This window comes from Trichechus manatus, unplaced genomic scaffold (assembly GCF_000243295.1).
Source record: "Trichechus manatus latirostris isolate Lorelei unplaced genomic scaffold, TriManLat1.0 scaffold00100, whole genome shotgun sequence".
NCBI lineage: Eukaryota > Metazoa > Chordata > Mammalia > Sirenia > Trichechidae > Trichechus > Trichechus manatus.
In genome coordinates this window covers 8641804-8668856 of record NW_004444036.1, presented here as the reverse complement: position 1 = coordinate 8668856, position 27053 = coordinate 8641804, and the positions used below count along the sequence as shown (strand labels likewise).

The following is a 27053-nucleotide window of genomic DNA, read 5'->3' as shown; positions in this document are numbered from 1 at the left end:
GGACAACGCTAGGAGCCCTAATACATGGCATAAACACAATAAGAACCATAAGTAACAATGAACAAGCACCAGAAGAGAGACTAGATAAATGGGAGCTCCTAAAAAATCAAACACTTATGCTCATCAAAAGACTTCACCAAAAGAGTAAAAAGACAACCTACAGACTGGGAAAAAATTTTTGGCTATGACATATCCAATCGGGGTCTAATCTCTAAAATCTACAAGATACTGCAAAACCTCAACAATAAAAAGACAAATAACCCAATTAATAAATGGGCAAAGGATATGAACAGGCACTTCACCAACGAAGACATTCAGGCGGCTAACAAATACATGAAGAAAGGCGCACGATCATTAGCCATTAGAGAAATGCAAATCAAAACTACAATAAGATACCGTCTCACCCCAACAAGGTTAGCATTAATCCAAAACATACAAAATAATAATTGTTGGCAAGGTTGTGGAGAGACTGGAACACTTACACACTGCTGGTGGGAATGTAAAATGTTACAACCACTTTGGAAATCGATTTGGTGCTTCCTTAAAAAGCCAGAAATAGAAGTACCATACAATCCAGCAATCCCACTCCCTGGAATATACCCTAGAGAAATAAGAGCCGTCACAGGAACAGATATATGCACACTCATGTTCATTGCAGCACTGTTCACAATAGCAGAAAGATGGAAACAACCTAGGTGCCCATCAACGGACGAACAGATAAACAAATTATGGTATATTCACACAATGAATAATACGCAACGATGAAGAACAATAAATTTTCGAAACATCTCATAACACGGATGAATCTGGAAGGCATTATGCTGAGTGAAATTAGTCAGTCGCAAAAGGACAAATATTTTATGAGACCACTATTATAGAAATGGTTTAAACACAGAAGAAACCACTCTTTGATGGTTATGAGGGTGGGGAGGGAGGGAGAGGGGTATTCACTAACTAGATAGTAGACAAGAATTATCTTAGGTGAAGGGAAGGACAACACACAATACAGGGGAAGTCAGCACAACTGGACTAAACCAAAAGCTAAGAAGTTTCCTGACTGCAACCAAACAGTTCGAGAGACAGAGTAGCAGAGGCAGGGGTCTGGTGACCATGCTTTCAGGGGACATCTAGGTCAACTGGCATAACAAAGCTTATTAAGAAAATGTTCTGCATCCCATTTTGGTGAGTGGTGTCTGGGGTCTTAAAAGCTAGTGAGTGGCCATCTAAGATACATTAGCTGGTCCTGGAACAAAGGAGAATGAAGAACACAAAAGACACAAGGAAAACATTAGCCCAAGACACAGAAAGGGCCACATAAACCAGAGACTCTATCAGCCCGAGACCAGAAAAACCAGACGGTGCTCAGCTACCACCAATGACCGCCCTGAGAGGGAAGACAACAGAGAGTCCCTGGTGGAGCAGGAGAAAAGTGGGGTGCAGAACTCAAATTCTAGTAAAAAGACCAGACTTAATGTTCTGAGACTGCAGGGACCCCAGAAGACATGGCCCCCGAATACTCTGTTAGCCCAGAACTGAAACCATTCCTGAAGCCAACTCCTCAGACAAAGGTAAGACTAGAGTATGGGACATAAAGCGATACTCGTGAAGAGACTGCTTCTTAACTCAAGTAGATACTCGAGACGAAATGGGCAGCACCTGTCCGGAGGCACGATGAGAAGGAAAAAAGGGACAGGAGCTGGTTGAATGGACACGGGAAATCCAGGTGGAAAGGAGGAGTGTGCTGTCACATTATAGGAAGAGCAGCTAGGGTCACATAGCAATGTGTATATAAATTTTTGTATGAGAAACTGACTTGAACTGTAAACTTTCACTTAAAGCACAATAAAAAAATAGGAAAAAAACCCAAAAATCTAGAAAATACATTATTTAGAATTATGGAAATAAGTACTATTAGAAATAGCTAATAGAGAAGTGGTTGCCTATGAGACTGGGGAAAATGGGATAAAGCAAAGGGTTACTATTTTAACCATGTGCATGTAAATCTTTAACAAAAAATTTTAAATCAAAAATAAAGCTTTCAACACAATTCCACACTTATCACCTCACCTTTTTAAAATGTCCCCCATGGTACTGGGGGACATTTTATCAAAAAAAAAAAAAAAAAATCAAGTAATTCCTTAAAGAGGAGAAACTAACTCAGGGACTTCTAAATAGGAAGTTAATAATGAGGGCTCTAGGGGATTGTTGCTTGACCCATTTGGGTTTATTATTATTAGTGAGATATAATTCACATAACATAAAATTCACCATTTTAAAGTATACAATTAAATGGTTTTTAGAATATTCACTATGCTGTGCAACCATCACCACTATCTAATTCTTCAAAAAGAAACCCCATACCAATTAGCAGTCAATCCCCTAATCCCCTGGCAAGCACTAATCTACTTTCTGTCTCTATGGATTTGCCTATTCTGGACATTTCATATTCATGGAATCATACAACATATGGTCTTTTGGTCTGTCTTCTTTCATTTAGCATGATGTTTTCAAGGTTTACCATTTTGTAGTCTTTAACAGTACTTCATTACTGTTTAATGGCTGAATCATATACCATTGTACAGATATACCACATTTTGGTTATCCATTCATCACGCTGATGGACATCTGCATTGTTTCCAATTTTTGAAAACTATTAATAATGCTACTATGAACATGCATGTACAAGTTTTTGTGTTAACTTATGTTTTCAATGGCCCATTTGGTTTTACATTTGAAAATGATGTGCTAGTACTGTCTGCTAATGACACTAACAGCGAATAATATGGACATACCAAGCCATTGAAAATGTAAAAACACGATACATAAAAACCAGAAAGACGAGAAATGATCTCTTAATTACAACCCAGAAAAGACATCTCAAAAACATTTCACATTATTTCTTTAGAATATCAGCTCAATGTGTTTCTCACAGCTAAAATAGGTTTAAGTAAGTGCTAGGAATCATTAGGCAGGATCATTAAAATAAATTCAAGTAAAATCTTAACACGGCAACTCTGACTGCCAGATTTCAATAAAGATTTAAAAGATCTTGTGCCAGTCCCAAGAACAACTACAATTATCAAGGAGGCACAAAGAATTAAGGGGTATAACCTGTGCTATGAGGACAGAATCAGACTAAAATACAAAATCTCATTAAGCTTTAAGTCTATAAATCTATGACTAGTACCAACAAGACAGACATGGATTCAATCACTAAATCCCAGCCTCCCAGAACTGGGAGTTACCTGATAAATCTTGAAACAGACTAATTTGAAAGAAGAATAAAGATTATTTTACTTCCTAAATAAGTCACTTCAAGAGACAGGTTGAATACACAAATCTCTTCTAAAGGTTTAACAAGATTCTAGTTGTGACTCTTGGGACTGATGTCAAGGAGGGAAACCAAGCCTTTTTACAAGACCGTGCCTCAGTACTGCCGTCTAAGAGAGAAAACGGCTCTTTGAATCAGGAGCTTGTTCTAACTTACTCTGACAAGTCCAACAGTCTTACTAATCAATCACCTCAATGTTTTGTTTTTCCTTACCTCTAAACCAAAATCCAGTCGAAAGAAAAACTAAAAACTTGATATTATTCAACATCCCAAGGGTTCCTAAGTGGGCGGGTGGCAATGCTTCAGGTGGTTATTTAATAATGAAGATACAATGGACGAGTATTTCTTCCTAAAAGGATACTCTAACTGTTACATGCCAGGCTCTGTGGTAAGTGGTTTCCCTACATTTTGTCATGAAATCGATGGCAACAATCCCATGACTTAGATGTTTTATCTCTACTTTATAGATGTGAAACCAGAGCATCTAAAAGACTAAATAATTTGCAGGAAGCTTTCTGCCCAGAAGGCAAATATTCTAGTACATAAGTCCATCTATAATTTCACTTTTAGACTCCTGTTATGGATTGTGAGGCTGCAGTTAAGGTCTGCCAGGGGGATGGGGCCACTGCCCAAAGCTGAGGGGGCGGGGCTGCCATGCCCAAGGGGCAGAACGGGGCCTGCTATGGCCAAAGGGGTGGGGTTACCACTGAGATGGACTAGGAAAATGGGGCTGCCCAAAGCCATGGGGGCGGAGTTGTCATTCCAGTGGGCCTGGAAGGCAGAATAAAGCCCAGGGCCACAGGGCTTCCACCCAGAATCCAGGGGGTGTGGCCAACACCCAAAGTCTGGGGGACGGGCCATTGCCCAAATGGTCTTAGAGAACAGAGGATTAACTGTCAAGCCTTGAGAACTAATGTAATTTGTTCTGCTGGGTTTTCGACTTGTTTGGTGCCTGTTAACCTTTTTTCCCTCCAATTTCTCCCATCTGTAATGGAAATGTCTATCTTGTGCCTGTTCCACCATTGTACTTTGGAAACATAATTTGTAGTCTAGATTTCACAGGTTCACAGATGAAGAGGAATTTTGCCCCAGGATGGAATATGCCTAAAGTCTCACACATATTTGATTTAGATGATTCAAAAGATAAGACTCTGGACTTAGAGACGATTCAAGACATTTGAGATGATGTGATGGGGTGAATGTGTTTTACAAGTGGCAAAAACATGAATTTTGGGGGGCCAAAGGGTGGAATGATATAGACTCAATTATATCCCCCAAAAATATGTCTTGTAAATCCTAATCTCTATGCCTGTGGTAATAATCCCATTTGTGAATGGGTTGTTTGTTATGTTAATGAGGCACGATTAGGTTATGTTTATTATGTTAATTAGGGTATATCATGAGTCAATCTCTTTTGAGATATAAGAGATTAAACAAGCAAGCGAGAAAAGAAGAGATGGGGGACGAGAAATGCCAAGCCACATGAAGATCATCCAGGAGCAGAAGCTGAAAGAGACAGGGGCCTTCCTCCGAGCCGACGGAGAGAGAAAGCCTTCCCCTAGAGCCAACATCCTTAATTCAGACATCCAGCCTCTTAAACAGTGAAAAAATAAATTTCTGTTTGTTAAAGCCAGCCACCTGTGGTATTTCTGTTATAGTAGCACTAGATAACTAAAACAACTCTCCATCTTTTATCCTCCTCTGCAGGAACCCTCTGTCGGGGGTTAAAATTTCACTTTATTTTTATTATATAAAGACTTCAAAGAAATGGTTACAATCTGATCTCACTTAATTCTTGAAACTTTCCTGGAGAGGTTCAAAGGTTTAATGAGCCTCATTCTGTAGAGTGGGAATTAAAGCATCAGAGACGTTCAAGTGCCTCTCCTAAGTTACAGTGATGTGAACTATGAAAAAATTCCCCCAATTGCATTGAATTGGTTAACTGAATAGTTAACTACGTAGTTAACTAAACCTAGTTAACCAAGAACTGTTTTCTTAATATTATAAATTCAGGGGAAAGAGGGCGGGGAGGGATAACTATTACAGTTCCATCCTTTACCTGCCTTACCCAAGAAGAATTCCCTGGTGGGACAACATAGAGATCATAAGTGAAATGAATCCAGATTTAGTCTTGATAACCCAAAGGATGCCACTGACTGAAAAAGACTGTGTGGATAACAATGGCTCCTAGCCACTGACTGGTTTTGTGGCAGGCCCTGTACTGGATGCCTCATGCCCATGATCTCTAATTCTCACAACCACTCTGGAGGTCAAGTAGTGTTATTGCCATTTTACAAATAAGGAAACTAAGGCTGAAGAGACGATAGTTAACTTGCCATACAGCTAGTAAACAGCAAGGCCGGCATCCAAACAGAAAGCTGTCTAACTCCCAAGATGCAGGCATTGCTTCCATATACCACACTTGCTTCCTTAAGATCCTAAAAGGAAAGGCACGTTCTCTCCCTCTCTCATCCCCCTCCCCTCTCTCCCACCTCCTCCCCATTATCTCACAGAGTAATCACGTATCTGTTCAATGGGCAAGCTGACAATTTTGTCTCAAGCAAACAGTAAATATTAGTCACAATGACAATCTGAAGCTTGGATTGCTTATAATGCTTTCAAGATGTAGACCTTTTATCCGAGCTCTTCTTCCTTTTTTTTTTTTTTTTTTTGGTGGTGGTACCTAAAACATCTTTGCTTTATTTGAGTGCTTTATTCTTGGTATAAACCTAACCAACACCCTGATGGAATTTTATAATGAAAATCCTTAACTCACTAATTTTAGTGCTGATTTTTAAATAAATTTCACAGCGCCTACAGTAAAGACACAATACTTTTAGACTGAGTAACAGAAATTTCTTTTTTAATTTTATCAGAACAAACTCTAAAAGATGTTCAACACACCTTCTCTAAAATATCCTTAGTCTAGTAAATAAGACTTTTCTCACATTTCAGAAATATTTCCATATGGCTTTGTATTTTTTTAATTCCAAAATTTTATTCTGTATTTTACCAAATGGTTTAAAAAACATAAAAATAATGGTAAGACATTATACCGTAGAGTTTTACACAAATAATGCACACCTTCTACGTTTGTTTGCCAAACACTCCCTCCCTCCGCGAGATATTTTCGTAAGCACGCTATGCTCATTTTTTTTTTAAGCAACATGTAAAAAAAAATATTGGCATAGCAGTGCTTATGAAAATACCTCACAGGGGGGAGGGAATGGTTGGCAAACAAATGTTGAAGGTGTGCATTATTTGAGTAAAAATACAGCACATACACATCCAATAATTAGCCCATATAACACAGGAATCAACTAATGTTTTACCATCTCTTCTGTGCTAAAAGCCCCTAGAATCAATAAATAAACCATTAGATTGTATTGATCCTCAGAATTTATGCATTAAGCATAAGGTCTGGACTTCATTTATTCATCATTTCCTAAACCACTTTTTATTGCATATCTACTATGACTCAAGTCATGATTAATTAGGAACTAATACCAGACCAACTGGTCTAAACACCCAGATGGCCATCCACATTTGCGGGGGCACCATTTACACTTCAGCTGTACAGTAGACAACTGTACAATGCAGCAACCTTGTAGAAAGAGCATCTCTGACATGCCCAAATTTGCTCCTCCTCTGGTAATGGTTTTGCCACCTGCCCAGCTGCACAAGCCAGAAATTGAGCATGAGCTTCAAACCACCTCCCTCAACTCTAAATTTAATCCAAATTGTACTTCCTAAGTATGCCATGAATCAGTTTATGCCAAACTCTACTGCCAAACACTTTATTTCAAACAGCTCTCTCACCTGGACTACTACAATAACCTCCCAAAGTGTACTTTTTGTTTCTAATTAGATTCTTAACTTGGCCATCCTCAACATTATCTTTCTCATTAGTCATTAGGGAGATGCAAATCAAAACCACAATGAGATACCACCTCACCCCCACTACAATAGCAATGATAAAAAGAAAAAGAAAAATAATAAGTGTTGGCGAAGATGTGGAGAAACTGGAACCCTCGTCTACTGCTGGAGAGAATGAAAAATGGTACAGTCACTGTGGAAATAGTTTGGCAGTTCTTCAAAAAGCTGCACAGAACCCAGCAATCCCAGTATCAGTTTTATACCCAAAAGAATTGAAAGTGGGAACGCAAACAGAAACCTGTACACCAATGTTCACTGAAGTACTATTCACAATAACCAAAAGGTGGAAACAACCTAAATGCCCATCAACAGATGAATGGATAAACAAAAGGTGGTACATACATACAATGGAATATTACTCAGCCATACAGAGAAATGAAGTCTTGAGACATGCCACAACATGGACGAACCTTGAAAACATTATGCTGAGTGAAGTAAGTCAATCACAAAAGGACAAACACTGTATGATCTCACTTATACAAAATAAACAAATATATAGAAACCAAAGCTTATTACTGGTTACCCAGGGTAGTAGAGAGGGAAAAGGGGGGAGTTATTGCTTAGGGGGCACTGAGTTTATGTTAATGGTGGTGGAATGATTCGGAAACAGACAGTGGTAATGGTTGGACAATAAAAAGAATGTAATCAACATCACTGAATTATACATGTAAAAATTGTTGAACTGGCAAATGTTTCACTATGTGTATTTTTACCACAATTAAAAAAAAAAAAGATTATCTTTCTAAACTGTAAATCTAGCATGTTATTATTAATCTACTTTAACAGTCCCCCACATTAAAAAGGTAAGGTAGGCTTCTTAGTGCGCTCAACAGCCTTTATGTTTAGGGCCCTGCCTATTTTGCCAATCTTATTTCTCACCATTTCCTCCATCTCCCTCACCAAAGACATTGTGTGTGCACCCCAACCATTCCAAAGAACAGGTCTCTGAACACGCAATGATCTGTCACATCTCCCTGCCTTTAAATACGCCCTTTTCTCTGCCAAAAATGCCATGCCTCTCTCCTCAGTCACCTACTTACTGATCATTTAATTCATCCTTCAAACGGAGCTCATTCCAAATTATTTTTTTAAAGATGTGATAATAGTACTATACTTTTATTTTTTAAAAACCCTTATCTTTTAGAAATGTATACTGAAATGCTTATGAACGAAAATGATATATGGAATTTGCTTAAATACAGAAGGGAAGGAAATAGATAGGAGGAGAGATTAAATAAATTTAATCATGTCTTCAACTGAGCTTCCACAGTACACTGGTTTATAATGCTTTTATAACATTTACCTCATTGAAGTGTACCAAAATTCTTCCACCATTTCTTCACTTTGTGCTTACAAGACACTTGCATATCCATTTATACACCTTTTCACACTCAACTATAATGTCTGTTTATCTTCCCTCCAAGACTGTGAACTCTAAGTCAGAGATTTTTCATTGTTGATCTATAACACCTGGCAAGGTTGACAGCTTATCATGGCTGATCATTTTGAATGAATGAGGGCACAATAAAAGCAAACATGAGCAAGAAGAAAAACAGTAAGTTTACACGATTCTTTTATATCATGTAAACACAAATTTGAAAAAAAAACACACTTATTAGATAGAAAAACAGATAGAATGGGATTCTGAGGCTGTCTATGGTAAACTAAGACAATGAGTGAACTAAGAAAATGTTTTAAGTCCCCTCCCCCAATCACTTCCTAACATTGTTGAAACTGGGTATTCAATAATACAAATTTTAGTAGTCATCAGAATTCTATTTGTCTCCCCCATCTGCCAATAAACACTATTTATCCCAAACTCTACTGCTTTGTAGTATTAACTTTATATATTGTTATTGTTGTGTGCCTTCAAGTTATACATACACACATGCATATACATAGTATGTATATACATAGGGGTGTGTGTGTGTGTGTGTATAAAGTGTGTGTGTGTGTATAAAGTGTGTGTGTGTGTGTATAAACAGAGGTAATATGAGAGTAGACTTTAGAATAAAACGCACTTGATTTTAAATCTTCACCCTAATGTTAGCTGGAGCCCTGGTGGCATAGTGGTTAAGAGCTCATCTGCTAATCAAAAGGTCGGCAGTTTGAATCCACCAGCTGCTCCTTGGAAACCCTGGGGGGCAGTTCTACTCTGTCCTATAGGGTCACTATGAGTCAGAATCGACTCGATGGCAATTGGTTAATGCTAGCTAGATGGGTAACCTTGGGCAAGTTACTGAAAGTGAACCCTAGTTACCCAACCTGAATTTGGTGATAACATTATGAAGTTGTTGTAAGAAAAATAATATATATTAAGTTCACAGATACCATTTATTAAAGGCTTACTATTACCTATTTTTGTTGTCATCAACATGTTACAAATCTTCAACTAAATAATCTTTCTTGGAACAAAAAAGCATAAATTTTAATAAACTAAAAAATAAATAAAATGTTCATACTGATTTAATTAGGTAAAAATCAAACCACAAATACAATCCTAAACTTTTTTTTCAAGAGGAGTATTATTAACAACAAACCTCACTAAGCAAACTTAATTACATTTTCTGACAGAACTGCCAACTGACTCAAAGGATTTGGTCGACAGAAGATGGGTCTGATGAGTTTAAAAGCATTTTACACACATTACACCTGAGCTGTTCCTTGATACATTAATTCAAATGGAATTAAATTATATATATGCTACCAGACAAAAACAGTTTAATAAGCATCAGCTAAAAAAACTAACTAATCTAATGATTTATTTACATTCAGCTTTCATACAAGCCATTTTGTATTTTGAATACAATTTTAACTTAGCAAAATAGTCTTTGGTCTTAGAATATAAAACGAAATAAATGGAGAGAATACAGCTATATTATTACTCCACCCTCACTGTCATCAAAAGTTTTATTAAACTACAGTCTACACAAAGTAAGACTTCCAATTTTATAATCAACACATTAAAAATGGTCATACACTTTCACTTTCAAAATGGATCAAAGACCTAAATGTTTAAGAGCTAAAACTATAAAACTCCTAGAAGAAAACAAGTGTAAATTTTTGTGACCTTAAATTAGGCACTAGTTCTTAAATATGACACCAAAAACACAAGCAATAAAAGAAAATATAGATAAACTAGACCAACAAAATTTAAAATTTTTATGCATAGGACACAATAAAGAAAGTGAAAAGACAACCCACAGAATGGGACAAAATATTTGCAAATCATGTATCTTATAAAGGACTAGTGTCTAGAATAAAGAACTCTTTCAATTTAATAATAAAAAAATGAATAACCCAATTTAAAAAATGGGCAAAGAATATGAATAGACATTTCTCCAAGGATACACAAATGGCCGATAAGTACATAAAAAGAAGTTCAACATCATAATCACGGAAATGCAAATCAAAATCACAATGAGATACCACTTCACACCCACTAGGGTGGCTAGAATAAAAAAGACAGATAACAAGTGCTGGCAAGGATGTGGAGAAACTGGAACTCTCATACATTGCTTGTTAGAATGTAAAATGGTACAGCTGCTTTGGAAAACAGTCTAGTAGTTCCTCAAAAGGTTAACCATATAGTTACTATATGGTTCAGCAATCCCACTCACTCCTCTAACTATATACCTAAGAGAAATTAAAACAAATGTCCATATAAAAACCTGTATACAAATGTTCATAGGAGCATTAGTCATAATAGCCAAAAAGTAGAGAAACCCAAATGTCTATCAACTGATGAGCGGATAAACAAAATGTGGTACATGTATACAATGGAATATGATTCAGTAATGAAAAGGAATCAAGTACTGATACATGCTAAAATATGGAGTAACCTTGAAAACATTATGCTAGGGGAAAGAAGCCAGTCACAAAAGATCATATATTATTAGATTCCATTTATGTGAAATGTCCAGAATAGGCACATCTATAGAGATATGTAGATTAGTGGTTGCCTAGGGATGGTGAGGGGGTGAGGATTGGAGGGAGTGACAGCTAAAGGGTACAGGGTTTCTTTTTGGGGTGATGAAAATGTTTGAAAATTGATTGTGGTAATGGTTGTACAACCACTGAACTGCACACTTTAAATGGGTGGACTGTATGGCATGTGAATTATATCTCAATAAAACTGTTACCCAAAAAAAAAAGTTTATTTCAACACTTAAGTTGAATCTAGAATTAGAATGAAACACCTAACTCCTGCTCATCTTCTACCTAACTGTACTAATTAAAAGACATGGATATATCAACAATATCTAAAAAGTGACATCCCACTGATCATGTTAACATCTAAGGGAAAGAATATTTTCTTTCCTGCGGCTGTTGTAAGTCAGTGCCTGACTCATCATCACCAGATCTTCTCCAACTTTCCCTAAAGCACAAACTGATGTTTCACAAAATGGCATCTTGACTATCTAGTTGCAAATGGAAACTCCAGGAGGCTGAAGACTGTTGCAAGAGATTACGGAAAGTCTGGCAGCTGTCTCAGATTAAGAAGAGCTAAGAACCAACAGTGGGTGACTCAAGCATTCCATCTCTCCGAGAGCCAGAAAAATCCTAAGTGCCATCAAGCAGTACCATCATATCTAGCCTGACTGGAACAAAGTAAGCTGATAGCAACTGGCAAGGAAGAAACGCACCATTAATATCTTGGATGAGGCATGATGTCCACAGAATTTCAGCTATCACATTCATATATCCATTTATTCAACAAATATTTATTTCACACCTAGTATCCACACGGTTTGATGAAGATGTTGTTGTTGTTAGTTGCCAGTGAATTGACTCCAACCCATGGTGACCCCATGTGTGCAGAGTAGAACTGCTCCATAGGGTTTTCAAGGCTGTGATCTTTTGGAAGCAGATCGCCAGGCCTGTCTTCCAAGGTGCCTCTGGGTGGGTTCGAACCATCCACCTTTCGGCTAGCAGTCAAGCGCTTAACCATTTGTGCCACCCAGGGACTCCCGATGGGGAAGATATATAAGTGGATAAGATGCAGCAGATCCTGTTCTCCAGGAATAATCAATTTAGGAGAGCAATCATAACATCTAGACGGCAAAGACTAGATAAAGAGGTCATCCTGACCTCAAAGCAGCTACACTACTGCAACAAAGAGCATTTGTGTCTAGATAGACTACTATGACACTATATAATAAAATCTGCGACAGCCAGAACCAGCATAAGGCAGAAACCTGCAAGAGAAGGAAAACTGACTGGGTGTTTATGAGGTAGGATTAATAGAGAGCAACAGAAAAGTGATAAGACTGCACCCTGTCAAAGGTGGAAAACTTGCGAGATGCAGAAAAACAAGGCAGTCCCGTCGAGTTTCGGCTCTCACAGGTTTCACTGTATAAAGAATTTAAGGACTGTTCTTCATCATCGTTTAAAATGAGACCTTCAGAGGAAAGAGCTCCACCAAGATGGACACTAAACACTTTATAAAAGCCATTTATTAGGCTCTTAGATCCAATGACTTATGACATTTTTAAAGAAAAGAGAATATTTAGACATCTGTTCGTGTTCCTCTTTGACCTATGAAGTGTTGAATAAATATCACAGGCATTAAGAGACACTAGCATTTCTCATCATTTTCTGAAAAGCACTAGAGTTGACTGCTAATAATAGCATCTCAGCATTCTCCATCATGGATAAAATCAGGCCATAGTTCCTCTATACACTTACCACAAAATCTCTGTCAACCTTAAACTTCTTGAAATCAATATAGGTTTTAAGTTACAAGACAGCATAAAAGTAGTACCTTTACTGGGAGGCAGAAACAAGAGAAATGCTCATTTATCCCAAGGCATTCAATTAGTTTGATTTCAAAGCCAAAAGTAAATTTTTTAATATGAACATTACTTTGAAAGGAAAAAGGGATAATGGTGTGGAGGAGAGAAAAAAAGAGTGCAGAAGTCACAGCATAATAAAGACAAAAGATATTACCAAAAGTCACCATCCTTAAACCAAATTTAAAAACAATTCAATCATTTCATTATAGTAAAGTAGGAGAATAAGATAACATGTGCACAAGTGTGTGTGTTTTAGATGTATCTTTATATTCTTTTAGCTTGGATATGATATTTTATTTTAAAAGAAGATGAATAAATTATCATCATAGTTAAAAATAATTATGATAGCAGTTTATGTCCATCTATATTTACTTTTTTAGAAACATTAAAATTTACATATTAGCAGAAACTCAGGGCCTAAAAGAAAAATGACTGTAAGTAAAATTTTTAATAAAAACTTTACAAGTGTGGATTGTGTAATACAACGATCTTGTACTACATCAACTGTTACTAAAGCAACTTCTCTGTTTTTTTTAATGACTCCCTTGGAGGGTTGAACTTCCTAAAAGAGTAATAAAGGCAAGAGACAGTGTGCAGCTAAATGCCAAGCCAACGTCATGCATTTTACTCCTTAGCAAACAAATTAAGGAAAACAGAAGGGGTAGAGAATATAGAGAGGGGTCAAGGAGAACCGGGAGCACTTTCTCCTCTGAAGTATTCTACCAGACCCTCTCTTCCCCTCATAAATCATGATGAATCTAACTCTCTACTTTCTCCAGCTTTGCCCCTGGGTCACCTGGTCTTACAACAAAACATCTAGCAGTGGTATTTAAAAATAGCATTTTCATGATTTTTAGAAGTAGATCACCAGGTCTTTCTTCCTAGTCTGTCCAGTCTGGAAGCTCCGCTGAAACCTGTTCAGCATCACAGCAACACGCAAGCCTCCACAGACAGATGGGTGGTGGCTGCACATGAGGTGCACTGGCCAAAAATAGAACCCGGGCCTCCCACATGGAAAGTGAGAATTCTACCACTGAACCACCAATGCCTCAACTGCTGTATAAGAACAACTAATTTCTCTGGGGAAGCAGAGAACATGCCTCTACCATGTGCAAGGCAATGTGGGGTGCTCAATTTGGGGCAAATTCAAATATAATTAATATTTATGTTGCAAAATAAAAATGGCATTTTCAACTAAATAGCTCCCAACATTCAAAAACTCCTCTCACCTCCCCTTCCCTGGCTCTCCAATTTTACCAATAGGGGCCTCATCCTTAGCTGCTTTCCTGTCTCAGAGAAGGAGATACGCTCTTCCTCTCTGGGACTCACCTAACAGTCCTCCATGTCTGCCCCGGACCCCAGTCCCTTCCCCTTGTCTAACCCTGCTAACCCTGCTATGCTCAACACACTTTGACCATCTAGTCAACCATCAAATGCTATACTCTTGTATCTTCCATCCCTTCGCTGACAAATGACAAAAAGGGTAATTTACACAAACCACTTCACCTACTCCACTTCCATCAACTTCTCAATCCATTACAGCTCATCTCTTCATCTCTGCTCTACTCATCAGTGCTTTACTGAAACTCTTCTAATTAAAACACCAATGATCTAATTGCCCAGTGAAAAAGCCTACTCTCTTCCCAGTGACTGACACTTCTAGAAATTCGCTTTATCCTTGACAGTGTTAACAACACTCTGTAAAGGTTTTTCTCCTCTTTCTCTTCCCCAAAAGCTTCTGATTTTCATGGCTTTTCCTCTGTACCTACTTCTTAAATACCCAAGGGATCCACACTTGACACTCTTATTCTATAAGCACTCTCTGGGGACCACCATCCACTTCCATTTAGGATACTATCTAATATAGATAGTATTCTGTTGTCCCAAATTTCTTCCTCTAGCCAGAGACTTTCTCAAAAGCACCAAATTCATATTTTCAACTGCCTAGAAAAAACATCCACAAGATCATCCCCAGCAAGCAACTTAAACTTTTAACAAGTCCTAAATCACTTTCTTTCCCACCAAATCTACTTCTCTCCTCTTCTTAGTTAATGGCATGACCAGCCACCCAATCTCCCAGGGTAGAAACCTTAAGATCATCCTTGAGTTATCTGCCTCCCTCATATCGCCATCCCTATTCTATACCAAATCTTGTCCACTTTACTTCCTAATCTCTCTTGAATCCAGCTTCCTCTCTTTGTCCCCATTACTACTAACGTACCTAGTATCTTTTTTATCTCATAGATGAACCATTTCAACTACCTCTAGGCTGCTAACCTGTCTCTCACCTATTCTTATTCCATGTTGCTAACAGGACTATCGTTCTAAAATAAACTCTAAATTAAAACAGGACCCCATATTTCCCCCTATCAGACTGGCAAGAATTAAAAAGTAAAATAATGCTCTTTTTGGTTACAGTGTAGAGAAATGGACATTCTTCACTTGGTGAGGGGAGTTATATCAGGAAAAATACCAAGGCAATTGTAAATGTGTATCCCTTTGATCCAGCTATTTCTAGAAACTTATTCTAAGGAATTAAACAAAAAGTGAAAAAAAGATATACAAGTGCATCCTGAAGTCCCCATCATTCCCAGCAAAGTCTAGGCCCTGTTTTACATACTGTACGGTTTGCTTGGAATGTTTCCCTCAAACCAACGCCCTTCTTCATCCTGTAAAACCAGAACTCATTCTTGAGTTCAAAGGTCAACCACTCCATCCCGTCTCCACAGTTTATTCACACCTCTGTATCACACTGCAGCCCATCTTCCTCTCCCACGGTAGCCTGTAAACACTTCAGGGACAATGGTTTTATGTATGTATTTATTTAGCGCATATCTATATCTGCACTACCTACAACGTCTGACACATAGTAGGGGCTCAACAAGTATGCGCTGAATGAAGGCATTTTCTTCCTCTTTATGCAAAGATTTTTCTAACTTCCAAAATCCCAGGAACTTTTAAAAGATATTTCCTAAAATGCTGGACTCCTATACAGGTTACATTAAATCCTCGTAGTAAAACAGGTATTCACACAAAGCAAACAGTCTTGTGAATTTATATAAGCAAATCATCTCTGAGTCTTTATTCATTTATTTGAAGTATAGTTCCTAAAGGCGTAAGAATTTCCATACTGGGTTAGCGCTGTGGTCTATCCAACTTAGAATTTTCTCTCTCAAAGTAGTACCAAGAAATAAGTTGTAAGGCACAGCTGTCCTCCCAGATGTTAAGTTAAACATTTAGAAATATGTTCCAAAACATTTTATTTCTCCCAATAACCTAATATGAATCTGTCATACTTGAAATCATGTTTTGAAATCATTTATGTTTCAATACTATGCCAGAGTCCTTTTCCATGCTGTTAGAGAAGTAGTATTTTGCATATTTTGTAAGTATTGTAAGTACATAAGTATGATGTAAGTAGTACTGTGCATCCATATACAAGTATTTAAGTAGTGCGGTCATACTTTTCTTTTTTCCAAGTTGAATCTCTTTTAAGATCCAAGAGGGTTCCTAACTCTAAGAAAGGCTAGTAACAGCCTAACCACAACCTTCATGACTGCACAGAGTTCAGTCCTATTCCTGTCAGCCATTCTCTTTCTAGACTAAAGGAATCTTTCTATTCCATCCTTACACAGAAACAACTCTTGACTCTGCACCATTTCACTTTTCTTAATTTTGAGTTATCTTATGGGCCAAACTGAAACAACAATGCAAGTAGGTTTATGAGATATACTTAAATTATATAAAATTTTAAGTCAATAAAATTTCACCCCTGATGTAACTAAGTAAAGTCAGCCTTCAAAAACACTTTTAACAATCACTTTACCCAAAACTTACAGGAGATCATAAGGTAGTCCTCACAGTTGCTTTTGTCATCATCTTGCTGGTCCACAGGGATCCCATTGGCATCTATGACTGCTTCAGAGGCACAATCTGCTACCAATACTTCTTCTGAAACTACGTCGGTTGTCAGAGGATCAGTGACGATTTCTGCTTCTACTACATTATCATGAACCACATGTTCAACATGTCCAACGTCAGGCACGTGTATAGATTCACTTGTCAAGACGTGTTCTGGCACAGACATTGAGGCTGAAGTAATGTCAGAAGCTAAAACATCATCTGGGACTGTGCAGTGTGCTAAAGAAACTTCTTCAGTTACATCTGAGTCCAGCACTTGCTCAGGAATGATGACAGTTTCAGATACATCTGCTTCTTCCATGATGTCTGGGCATTGAACATCTTCTATAACAACGTCCTCAATAACATCTTGGATTACAACTGAGTCTGGGTCATCAGGAACAAAATTATGCACAGTTATGTCTGAATCCACAACATCTGAAACAAAAACAGTTTCTTGTACTTCCACAACGATCTGATCACCATCCATGTGTGTAGCATCAGCCCCTTAAAAAAAATTAAAATTAAAATGACAAATTTCAGGTAGGCATACATGACTATCTCAACTAGTATAAATTATATTCAATTTCTACCAGGAAAACAGACTATCACCTCAGTTTTCTCAAACGTTAAGATAGATTAAAAAAATAAAGAGAAAATCTGTTTTTGAATCATATTAGAAACAGAAATTTTTAACACAAGGACTTTTTGTGCTCATCCCAAATCAATTAACAGACAAAGAAATACTAGGAAAACAAAACAATTGAGGCAGTCCAAGAAAAATATTCATGAAAGAAAAATTCCAGGCACACTAAACTTAAACCTATATGCCTAAGTACTTGAAGATGATTATTAAATAAGTAATGCAACTTCAGGGGGCAAATATACCATTTTCCTTCACTATATCTGCTTTTCATTTCTTTTCCTTCTTGTCCCACCTCCCTTGTCAATCCATATTTTCTTCTTCTTTCCATCTCTCCCATGGAAAGATTTTTTACTTCTCTTCCATTTTTTTTCCTTTCTCCCTTCATATTCTTCCCCCTTCTGTTCAGATGCAATATCCCACCAATATTCTCCATCTGTAACTATGGAAATTTAGAAATTATCCTCTGAGTCTAGGACTTAAAAAGATCAGGGCATAAATGAAAAGAGGGACAGAAGACCACAGTTAAGGAGGAAAGACAATTGGCTGAGGAGTCTCTGTGGATAGACAAAATGAATAAAAGTGCAGCTGCTCTGGTGCAATGGAGGGTGAGGTTAGCTGGAGAGGGGCCTGCCCGCAACTTCACCAGGGTACTCCGCCTCCCTCTAGCCTCCTCCCTGCACCCCCAGCCCCTAACCCCCAAGGCAATGCCTCAGAATATAAGAAACTCTAATCTAGTCCACTCTGCAGTTAAGGAATCAAGGTAGAGGTTGAACCATTTGAAGCCCAGTGAGATTAAATGACTTAACCAAGATCACACAGCTTGCACAGCATATAGTGCTCAGTAAATATGATTCTGAATGAATGCCACAAATGGAAATAGAAATCATATACCCTTACCAAAAATATAAAATAAAATAAATCCAGTTATCTTAACTCCTGGTCCAGAGAAAAGCAAACAAAAATTTTATGGCAGTCTTAACTAAAAAGCTAGTTGGTAGATTAGTGCTTCTGGTTGTGAGTCAGACCAGGCTGAGTCCAAGCAGGTGCCTAACTCAACGACTGTGTGTCATTGGCCAGGCCCTCAGAGAAACAACAAACAAACAAAAATGGTCAACAAGGGCCAAAAAATATTAAAAATTGGAAGAAGTCTTTAATGTCAGTTAATACCTATTTCAATTACATCTAGAAATAATAATAAAACAATGTTTACTTTCATTTCCATAAAACTACAAAATGCTTTATTACTCATTTGTTTTCAATATTTGCAATATGCGAACATCACATCATAGACCAATATAATCTCCATTTTGCAGACATGAATATGAAAGCATTTAGTGGCAAAAGCATTGGTTAAAAGGTCCAAAACAGAGAGCAGGGTTTGGACACTTATTAGTTTTGTGACCTTGGGCAAGTCATTTAACCTCTGAGTTTCAGTTTCCTCATCAGTAAAATGAGGACAGCAGTATCTGCCACGCATACCTCACAGGACTGTTGTGATGATCAAATGGGAATGTATGGGAAGTATTCTGAAAAACTGTAATGAGAGGTTTCATTATTATTATGACATGTGAAAACGGAGGCACTGGCAGATTAAGTGACTTGCTCAAAGATAAACAAACACCATAAGTGTTAATAATCAGGGCTAAAATGCAATAGCCCTTCAATCTACCTTAGTCCATGACTCATGCTCGCTTGTAGCAAGATTAAGTTCGTAAATACTATGTGTTTTTTTCCAAAGACCTTAAAGTCTCTCTTTGAAGCATATTAATTATACTTTATGTTCTGATAAGAAATAAATACAACAGTGCATTTACTATTGTCAAACATGAGTCAAAAGACTACCCCAAGTTGTTAAGAAAAACACACACACACCCTTTGGATTTAGAGATTAAAGAAAATTTAAAAATTAAAAATAGCATTTTTTTTTTTTTTAACCCCAAAATCTCTCATCTTTTATTATTTGAGGATATATTTTGGGAGTTTCTTTTCTTTTTTTTTTTAATTGATGTAATTAAATGAAGTTTACATTTCAAGTTAGTCTACCATACAGAATTTTTTTTTAACATACATTGTTATGAGACCAAAAAAAAAAAATTGCATTTTTAATTTATTGATAAGGTTAATTGCTATTTCTTTAATATACTGCAATATGATCATTTAAAGTTCAACGGAAAAATCATTAACATTTTATTTATCTAGGGTAGCTAGACAGTATAACATAAAACCACTTTACATTATAAAACCTAGTGTAATCACTTTACAGAGCAACATAATTGGAGGCATGGGTAATTTGAAATTGTGAATATGTTTTTTCCTATCATCAGAACTTTAAGAACATAATTTTCTTTGTGCCGTTTGGGGAGTAAGGTAACACTCCATCTGCTTGAAGCAGAAGGCTCCTTTTGGGAACTTGTGAGAGACAGGGTTGTAAAAGCAGGACAGGGTCAGAATGTGGAGGATCTAGGGTTTACAATTTATCTACTAGGCAATGGAGAACAGAAAAATGGCATGATTCATGTTATTTTATGATGAGCACGCTGACTGGTGGGCTAGGTAAAGAAAGAAACTAAGGGCAAGGAAAATAGTTTAAAGGTTATCACAGACTAAGAATGAGATGATAAAGCCTGCCTGTGTGGCAGGAAGTAGGATGAAGAGTTGCGGATGTAAACAAGGAACATTTTCAAAGGCAGAACTAACAGGACTTAGTATAACCGGGGAAGATGAGAACAACTGAAGCTAACACTAAGGTTTTGATATCACTGCTTTTACTGACAGAATATGAGAGCTGGTTGTGAGGGAGCCAAAATTTTTGAGGAGGGGAATTATAATGTACTCTTTTAACATTTATAGAGTGTGTGTACTTTAACATTTGCAGAGACTCTGACAGGTAACAAGATACCTAAGTGTGAATATAAATGTGAAAGTCTAGCAATTCATCCTCTTGATAACCAACCCCAAATTAGGTGTTGGGAAGTGGAACAATCCAAGTAGTTATACCTGTCGCATCAAAAAATGAGTCTGGCCCTTGTGGTTGTAATTCAAGTCCATCTTCATCCATGGCCTTTAATTCTCATCAGTCACAGCTCCTAAGTTAGAGAATAAATAAATGAAACATTAATTTTTTTATATCATGCATTAAAAAAAGTCATCATGATATTTTTATTTCTGAAATACTCAAATTATGAGACAGATGTATATTTAAACTTATCTATCTGAAATAAAAGGGAAATTAATGGATTTCCAGTGATATATGGGCATCTACATAACAAGGAATGGGCACTGGTAGTTCACTGGCAGAATTCGCACCTTCCACACAGAAGCCCTGGTGGCAAAGTGGTTAAGCGCTCAGCTGCTAACCAAAAGGTCAGCAGTCTGAACCCACCAGAAGCTCCGCGGGAGAAAAGACCTGGCAATCTATTCCCATAGAGATTAACCAAAAAAACCAAACCTACTGCTGTCCAGTCGAATTCCAACTCACAGTGACCCTAGAGAACAGAGCAGAACTGCCCTAGAGGGTTTCCAAGGCTGTAAGTCTTTACAGAAGCAGACTGTCACATCTTTCTCCCAGAAAGCGGCTGCTGCGTTTCAATCCCCAACCTTTCGGTCTGAGGCGAGCACTTAACCATTGTGCCACCAGAGCTCCTCAGTCCGTAAAGATTGTCCTATAAGGTCACTATGAGTCAGAATTGACTCGACAGCACACAACAATATGCATGAGATCCGTGTTTGATTCCCGGCCAATGTACCTCATGAGCAACCACCACCCATCTGTCAGTGGAGGCTTACATGTTGCTATGATGCTGAAGAGGTTTCAGTGAATCATCCAGACTAAGACAGGTTAGGAAGAAAGGCCTGGCGATCTACTTCGGAAAATCAGTCAATGAAAACCCTATGGATCACTATGGACCCATCTGTAACCCATCATGAAGATAGTGCAGTTCCATTGTGCATGGGTTCGCCATGAGTCAGGGGCTAGTTCTACAGCAGCTAACAATAACATATAACAAGGCAAAGCAGATAAATCGAACAAGTCAACTTTGCCTAGCTTTTTTTAAACTGATATTCCTGCATAAAGTGGACACATCTTGATGAATTTTGATATAGGCATAAACCTGTGTAATCACTATCCAGACCAAGATATAGAACACTTCCAGTACCAGAGTACTCCTGTCCCCTCTCAGTCCATACTCCCCATATCCCAGAAGGGTAACCAGTTTTGTTAAGTTTCAACTTAAACACACTCTGTAGCTTATCAGGGAAAATTTCTGCAAGATTTTTATATTACCTCTCTAAATTTAATGTAGTCTGCTATGCTCCAGCCAATAAAGTAAACAATGACACAAATTCAAAGTGCTAATTGTAGTAAATACTCTTCGGATTTCTGCCTAATTTACAATGACCTCTCTTAGCCGACTATCTTATTTAGAGGAATAAACTCCCACAGTGTATTTATACTCTCCTGGCCATAGTTGATTGGCACTGGCTATAAAATAGTAGAAATTCAACTGTGAGTACAATAAAATCAAAGTCCCATCCCTGAGAATCTGAAGCCATGAGCAAGAGTCAGTTAGTCTCTTAGGGGGCAACCTGATCAATTACCATAACATAGCTCATAATGTTCTACATCCTAGTTTGGTGAGTAGCATCTGGGGTCTTAAAAGCTTGCGAGCAGCTATCTAAGAAACAGCTATTGGTCTCTAGGCACCTGGAGCAAAAGAGAAAGAAAGAAACCAAAGACTTAAAAGAAGAAACTAGCCTACACTAACAGTCTACACAAGCCACGGCCTCATCTACCTTGAGACCAGAAGAACTAGATGGTGCCCAGCTACCACTACTGACTGTTCTGACCAGGGACACAACAGATGGTCCCTGATAGAATGAGATAAAAACGTAGAACAAAACTCAATTCCTAAAAAAGGCCAGACTTACTGGACTGGTAGAGACTAGGGGAACCCCTGAGACTATCGCCCTGGGATACCCTTTAAACTTGGAACTTGAAACACTCCCAATGGTGATCTATCAGCCAAAAGACAGAGTGGCTCATAAAATAAATAATATCACCTGTGAGTACTGTGCTCCTCTAAACAATCATCTAAATGAGATCTAACAGTCAACATTTACCCTAGACCAAAGATGAGAAGGTAAAGGGGGAGGGGGGGAAGAAGGAAGCTAGATTAATGGAAACAGAACAATCAGAATGGAATAATGAGAATGCTGACACATTGCGAAAAGCGTAACCAATGTCACCGAATAATATGTATAGAAATTGTTAAATGAGAAGCTGATTTGCTATGTAAATGTTCTCCAAAATCACAATAAAATGGATAAAAAGGGTCAGTCTCTCACGGGCACTCTCTCTTTCTCTAGCTATCTATCTTTATCTCTCTCTTCCCTGGTAGCTGAAACAATAATATCCAAACATGAGAGCCGAGAAAGGCCATTTTCCAACTTTCACTTAGACTACTGGAAGGAAGTTTTCAAATAAAAAATAAAAAGAATCCAGTGAATGCCCCGAGAAATAGAGTAGAGGGAGCAGGAAGGAGAGACCTATCAATAGCCTGTTAGCTCTTGGTTCTATGCCCTTCTGACATCCAGCTAGTCTTGCTTTGGGTTTTTGTAAGACATGACCTTAACTGTCTCTCTTCTACTTAAGCAGAAAACTTAAAGAGAACTCTAATAAAATAATAAGTATACTACTTAATTACTATTTCAAAAGAGTAGGTATCAGGGACTGTGGTTTACTCATGTTGCAAGTATTACATAAACCTCCTAATTGGTTTCCCTATCACTATCTTCTCACTTTCTAATCTACCATAAACAGTGCTATTAGATGAATGTTTTATCTTTATCCTTTTTTGCTGATTTCTGTAAGTACTGCATGCTTCTTACTAAAATTGCAAATAACAGAAATAAGAGTCATGTTTCTAAAACATAATTTAAGTAATGTCATTCCTCCGTTCAAAAATGTTTAATGGCTCCCTGCTGCCTCCAAATAGCCTGCAATCTTCTTCATATCTGGCCTCAAACTATCTTGCCATCATTATTTCTCATAACCTTCCTTTAAGCACCTACTCCACAACCACACAAGCACGCACACACGCACACACACACTTCAACCAAACAAAAACACCTAAATACCCGTAAGGCCCCAACTCTACATTTGGCTCAGGGTTCCTTCTACCTGGAATACTTTTCCCCTATAATCTCTGCTTTGATCTAACCCCCAAATCCCCTTCTCCCCACAAAAAGAAAATGCTGGAAATAATCTCTACTTCCTCTGAATTTCCACAGCACTTTATCCTTCTTCTCTTACTGCTCGCTTGCCATATTTATGTATGTCTTCTTTTCAGATACTAAACTATATATATGGCCCTTGAAGAAATATCCATGAAAAACTCAATTAACATTTATATACTAAACAAATGGATTTTCAACATATGTCAACTCTGAGACATGTTCTATTCAGTTTCCAGAAATAACATGTTTCATGTCATGTATTTAAATTGCTTCAAATTAAAGAGTACGACAGCTAGATTAATAAACAAAAAAATTTTGTCAACCTTGAAAAATGGAAAGTGTGCATGCTCTGAAAAAGTTGCCACTGCCCTCTCCCCACCAAAGTCACCTCTGGCTATAGAATTCTTTTTCTCCTTGTAAAAATGTTTAATTATAAAAGGATAAATGTAAATTAATCTTCTAAACATAATGAAATACTATTACGTGAAATTAAGTCAATTAAGAAGGCAATAAAATGTGATTCATTAAGGTATTTATGGGCCCCTTCAATTTCCCTACATAAACCCAATTCCATCAGCTCTAATAAAGGTTGAACCTGCAGAATAACTTTCCTTTTCTTGGCATTCATCCTCCTCAGCTTTTCTATTAAAGTTTGACAAATAACTAATTCCTCTCAATTTTGAAATTCTCTCCTTCACTGGTTTCTTCAAGTGATACCCTAGTTCTCTTCCCACCTTCCTAGCTGCTGGCTACTCTGCCTCCCCTGGCCCCTTACTATACAGTCTTGCCCAAGGTCGTGTACTTAGCCCTCCTCTCTTCTGCTTTCTCTTCTATTCCCAGGGTTTCAACTATCATTCTCACAACAAATTGCTAGGAACCCTATTACAAGTGAGAGCCAGTGCCAAGTACTGAGGTCTTGCTGCAGTCACAGGCAGATTAATTCTCCTAATGCACAGCTTTTAGCACAGCACTCCCCTGCTCAGAAACTTCCACAGGTCCCCATTCAGGATGCTCTACCATATGAACAGACTCCTTTTGTGTAATTTCTACCTGTTTTACATCACACACTTTTTCCTAACATATTCTGGACTACATGGTAGCTGCCCACTCACTTTATTTTGACTTACGTGAGCAGTAAGTTTTCAACAAATAACTCTTTTGACTAGTTATTTTCCCCATTTTCTCATTACAACTCAAATGGGTCAAAAAATATTTTTGTGCTTCCAAAGCAGAGACACCTCATTCTAGTAATCTCCCTCATGTTAGAAATGCTAATTGCCTCCAACAATCAGAATGAAACTGAGTTCTTAGAAAGGAATCTACTCAGAGAAGTTCTCAGGACAGTGATAAAGTAAGGTGGAAATAGTAACATGTAAACCTACTCTAGGAGCCCTGGTGGCACAGTGGTTAAAGCGCTTGGGTGCTAACGGAAAGGTCGGCAGTTGGAACCCAGCAGCCGCTCCTCGGGAGAAAAATGCGGCAGTCTGAAGCCTTGGAAACACTATGGGGCAGTTCTACTCTGTCCTGTAGGGCCGCTATGAGTCGGAATCGGCTTGCTGGCAGTGGGTTTGGTTTGGATTTTCGGAAACCTCCTCTAACGATTTAACTGAATTTGTCTATGCCTTTACGGCAGGAATCAAGCCCAGAGACCCCACTGAATCTTAAAATAAATAAGCATAATGGTTCAGAGAACTGGAGCCTAACAATTTGGGTGAACAAATACTAAAGTTAGTCTATCAAATGCCCTCAAAATACTGTACTTCTGGGATCCCACTATCACAATAAATGCAGTAAAATATTCCCTTCCCAGTTGTAAGAGTGATGATCCTGAAAATGCCTATGAAAGAATTCAGTTGAAAAACTTAGTTTTAAGGAAAAGAAAGGATTGGGAGAAACCCAGGAAATTCACAAAAACTTTCTTCCACCCTTTACAATAAAGCAATAAAAATACTGTTCTATCTTAAATTAGTGATAATGAATATAATTTATTTCCGTTTTTTATCACTTGATGCCCAGAAACTTTGATGATCTCCCTCTTGGCCAAGTTTCAACAGGGTGCTTGTATATTCACTTTGCTTTTTGTAGTTAATATGCATACAAAAATCATCTTCCTGCTTTTGGTCTCCCAAACACTCCATAATAATATCTTTTAACTTCATGACTTGATCCGTGTTCCTCTCCCTAGATTACGCTCAGAAAACCATTTATTATACATGGAATAGTGGAATTGTTCAAGCTGCAGGAAAGGCAAACAGAAGTAAATCTTTGATAGAATTTTTCTTAGGGAGACAATGTAACTGGTGAAAATTCATGTTTAAAGCCAAATTACTATCTTTCCTCTTAAGCTACATGTCTTTCCCATTTTTCTTTTCCACATTGTTCTGTCCATCATTTCTCCAGATATCTAGTTTTCAAATCTGGAGTCATATTTCACTTCTCTTTCCACAACAGCCCTTAAATTAAATTTGTCTCAAAGTCAGTCACTCTTTAGTTCATTGCTTTCTTTTTATTTATTTAGTACTGCCACTCTAACAAGCTCTCATCATCTCACATCCAGACCCTGTGGGCCCCTTCGATCCAAAGACTTGAACCTTTCTCAAATTCAGGGAAATCGTCTTTGGTTGTTTTTATATATTCTTCCATTTCTTCTGTTCACTCTTATTAGAACTTCTATTACAGGATATAAGGAGCCCTGGTGTCACTGTGGTTAAGCACTCTGAGCCTTGGAAACCCCATGGGGCAGTTCTACTCCGTCATACAGGGTCATTATGAGTCAGAATCCACTCGATGGCAATTGGTTTATTATGGGATATAATGGATAACATTACGAAGAATGGGAACTCCGGAACACTTAACTGTGCTCATGAGGAACCTGTACATGGATCAAGAGGCTGTCATTCAAACAGAATAAGGGGATATTGTGTGGTTTAAAGACAGGAAAGATGTGTATCAGGGTTGTATCCTTTCACCATACCTATTCAATCTGTATGTTGAGCAAATAATCAGAGAAGCTGGACTATGTGAAGAACGGGGCATTAGGACTGGAAAAAGACTCATTAACAACTTGCGTTACGCAGAGGACACAACCTTGCTTGCTGAAAGTTAAGAGGATTTGAAGCACTTACTGATGAAGATCAAAGACCACAGCCTTCAGTATGGATTACACCTCAACATAAGGAAAACAAAAATCTTCACAACTGGACCAATA

At 37.8% G+C, this 27053-nt stretch overlaps 1 protein-coding gene across 4 annotated transcripts in view; it reads right to left on the bottom strand.

Moving 5' to 3' along the window:
• Positions 1-27053, bottom strand: part of ZFX (zinc finger protein X-linked) — a 78384-nt gene that overhangs the window by 23726 nt on the left and 27605 nt on the right. For 2 of the 4 annotated variants that reach the window (XM_023737296.1, XM_023737294.1), the window contains exons 2-3: positions 20606-20694; positions 16900-17469 (exon numbers count right to left, since the gene is read on the bottom strand). In XM_023737296.1, the coding sequence (XP_023593064.1) occupies positions 16900-17469; positions 20606-20666 (631 nt within the window). In that variant the 5' untranslated portion in view covers positions 20667-20694. Of the gene's footprint in view, positions 1-16899; positions 17470-19087; positions 19143-20605; positions 20696-27053 lie in introns of those variants that run through there. The other 2 variants (XM_023737295.1, XM_004382858.2) reach the window with 2 other exon arrangements.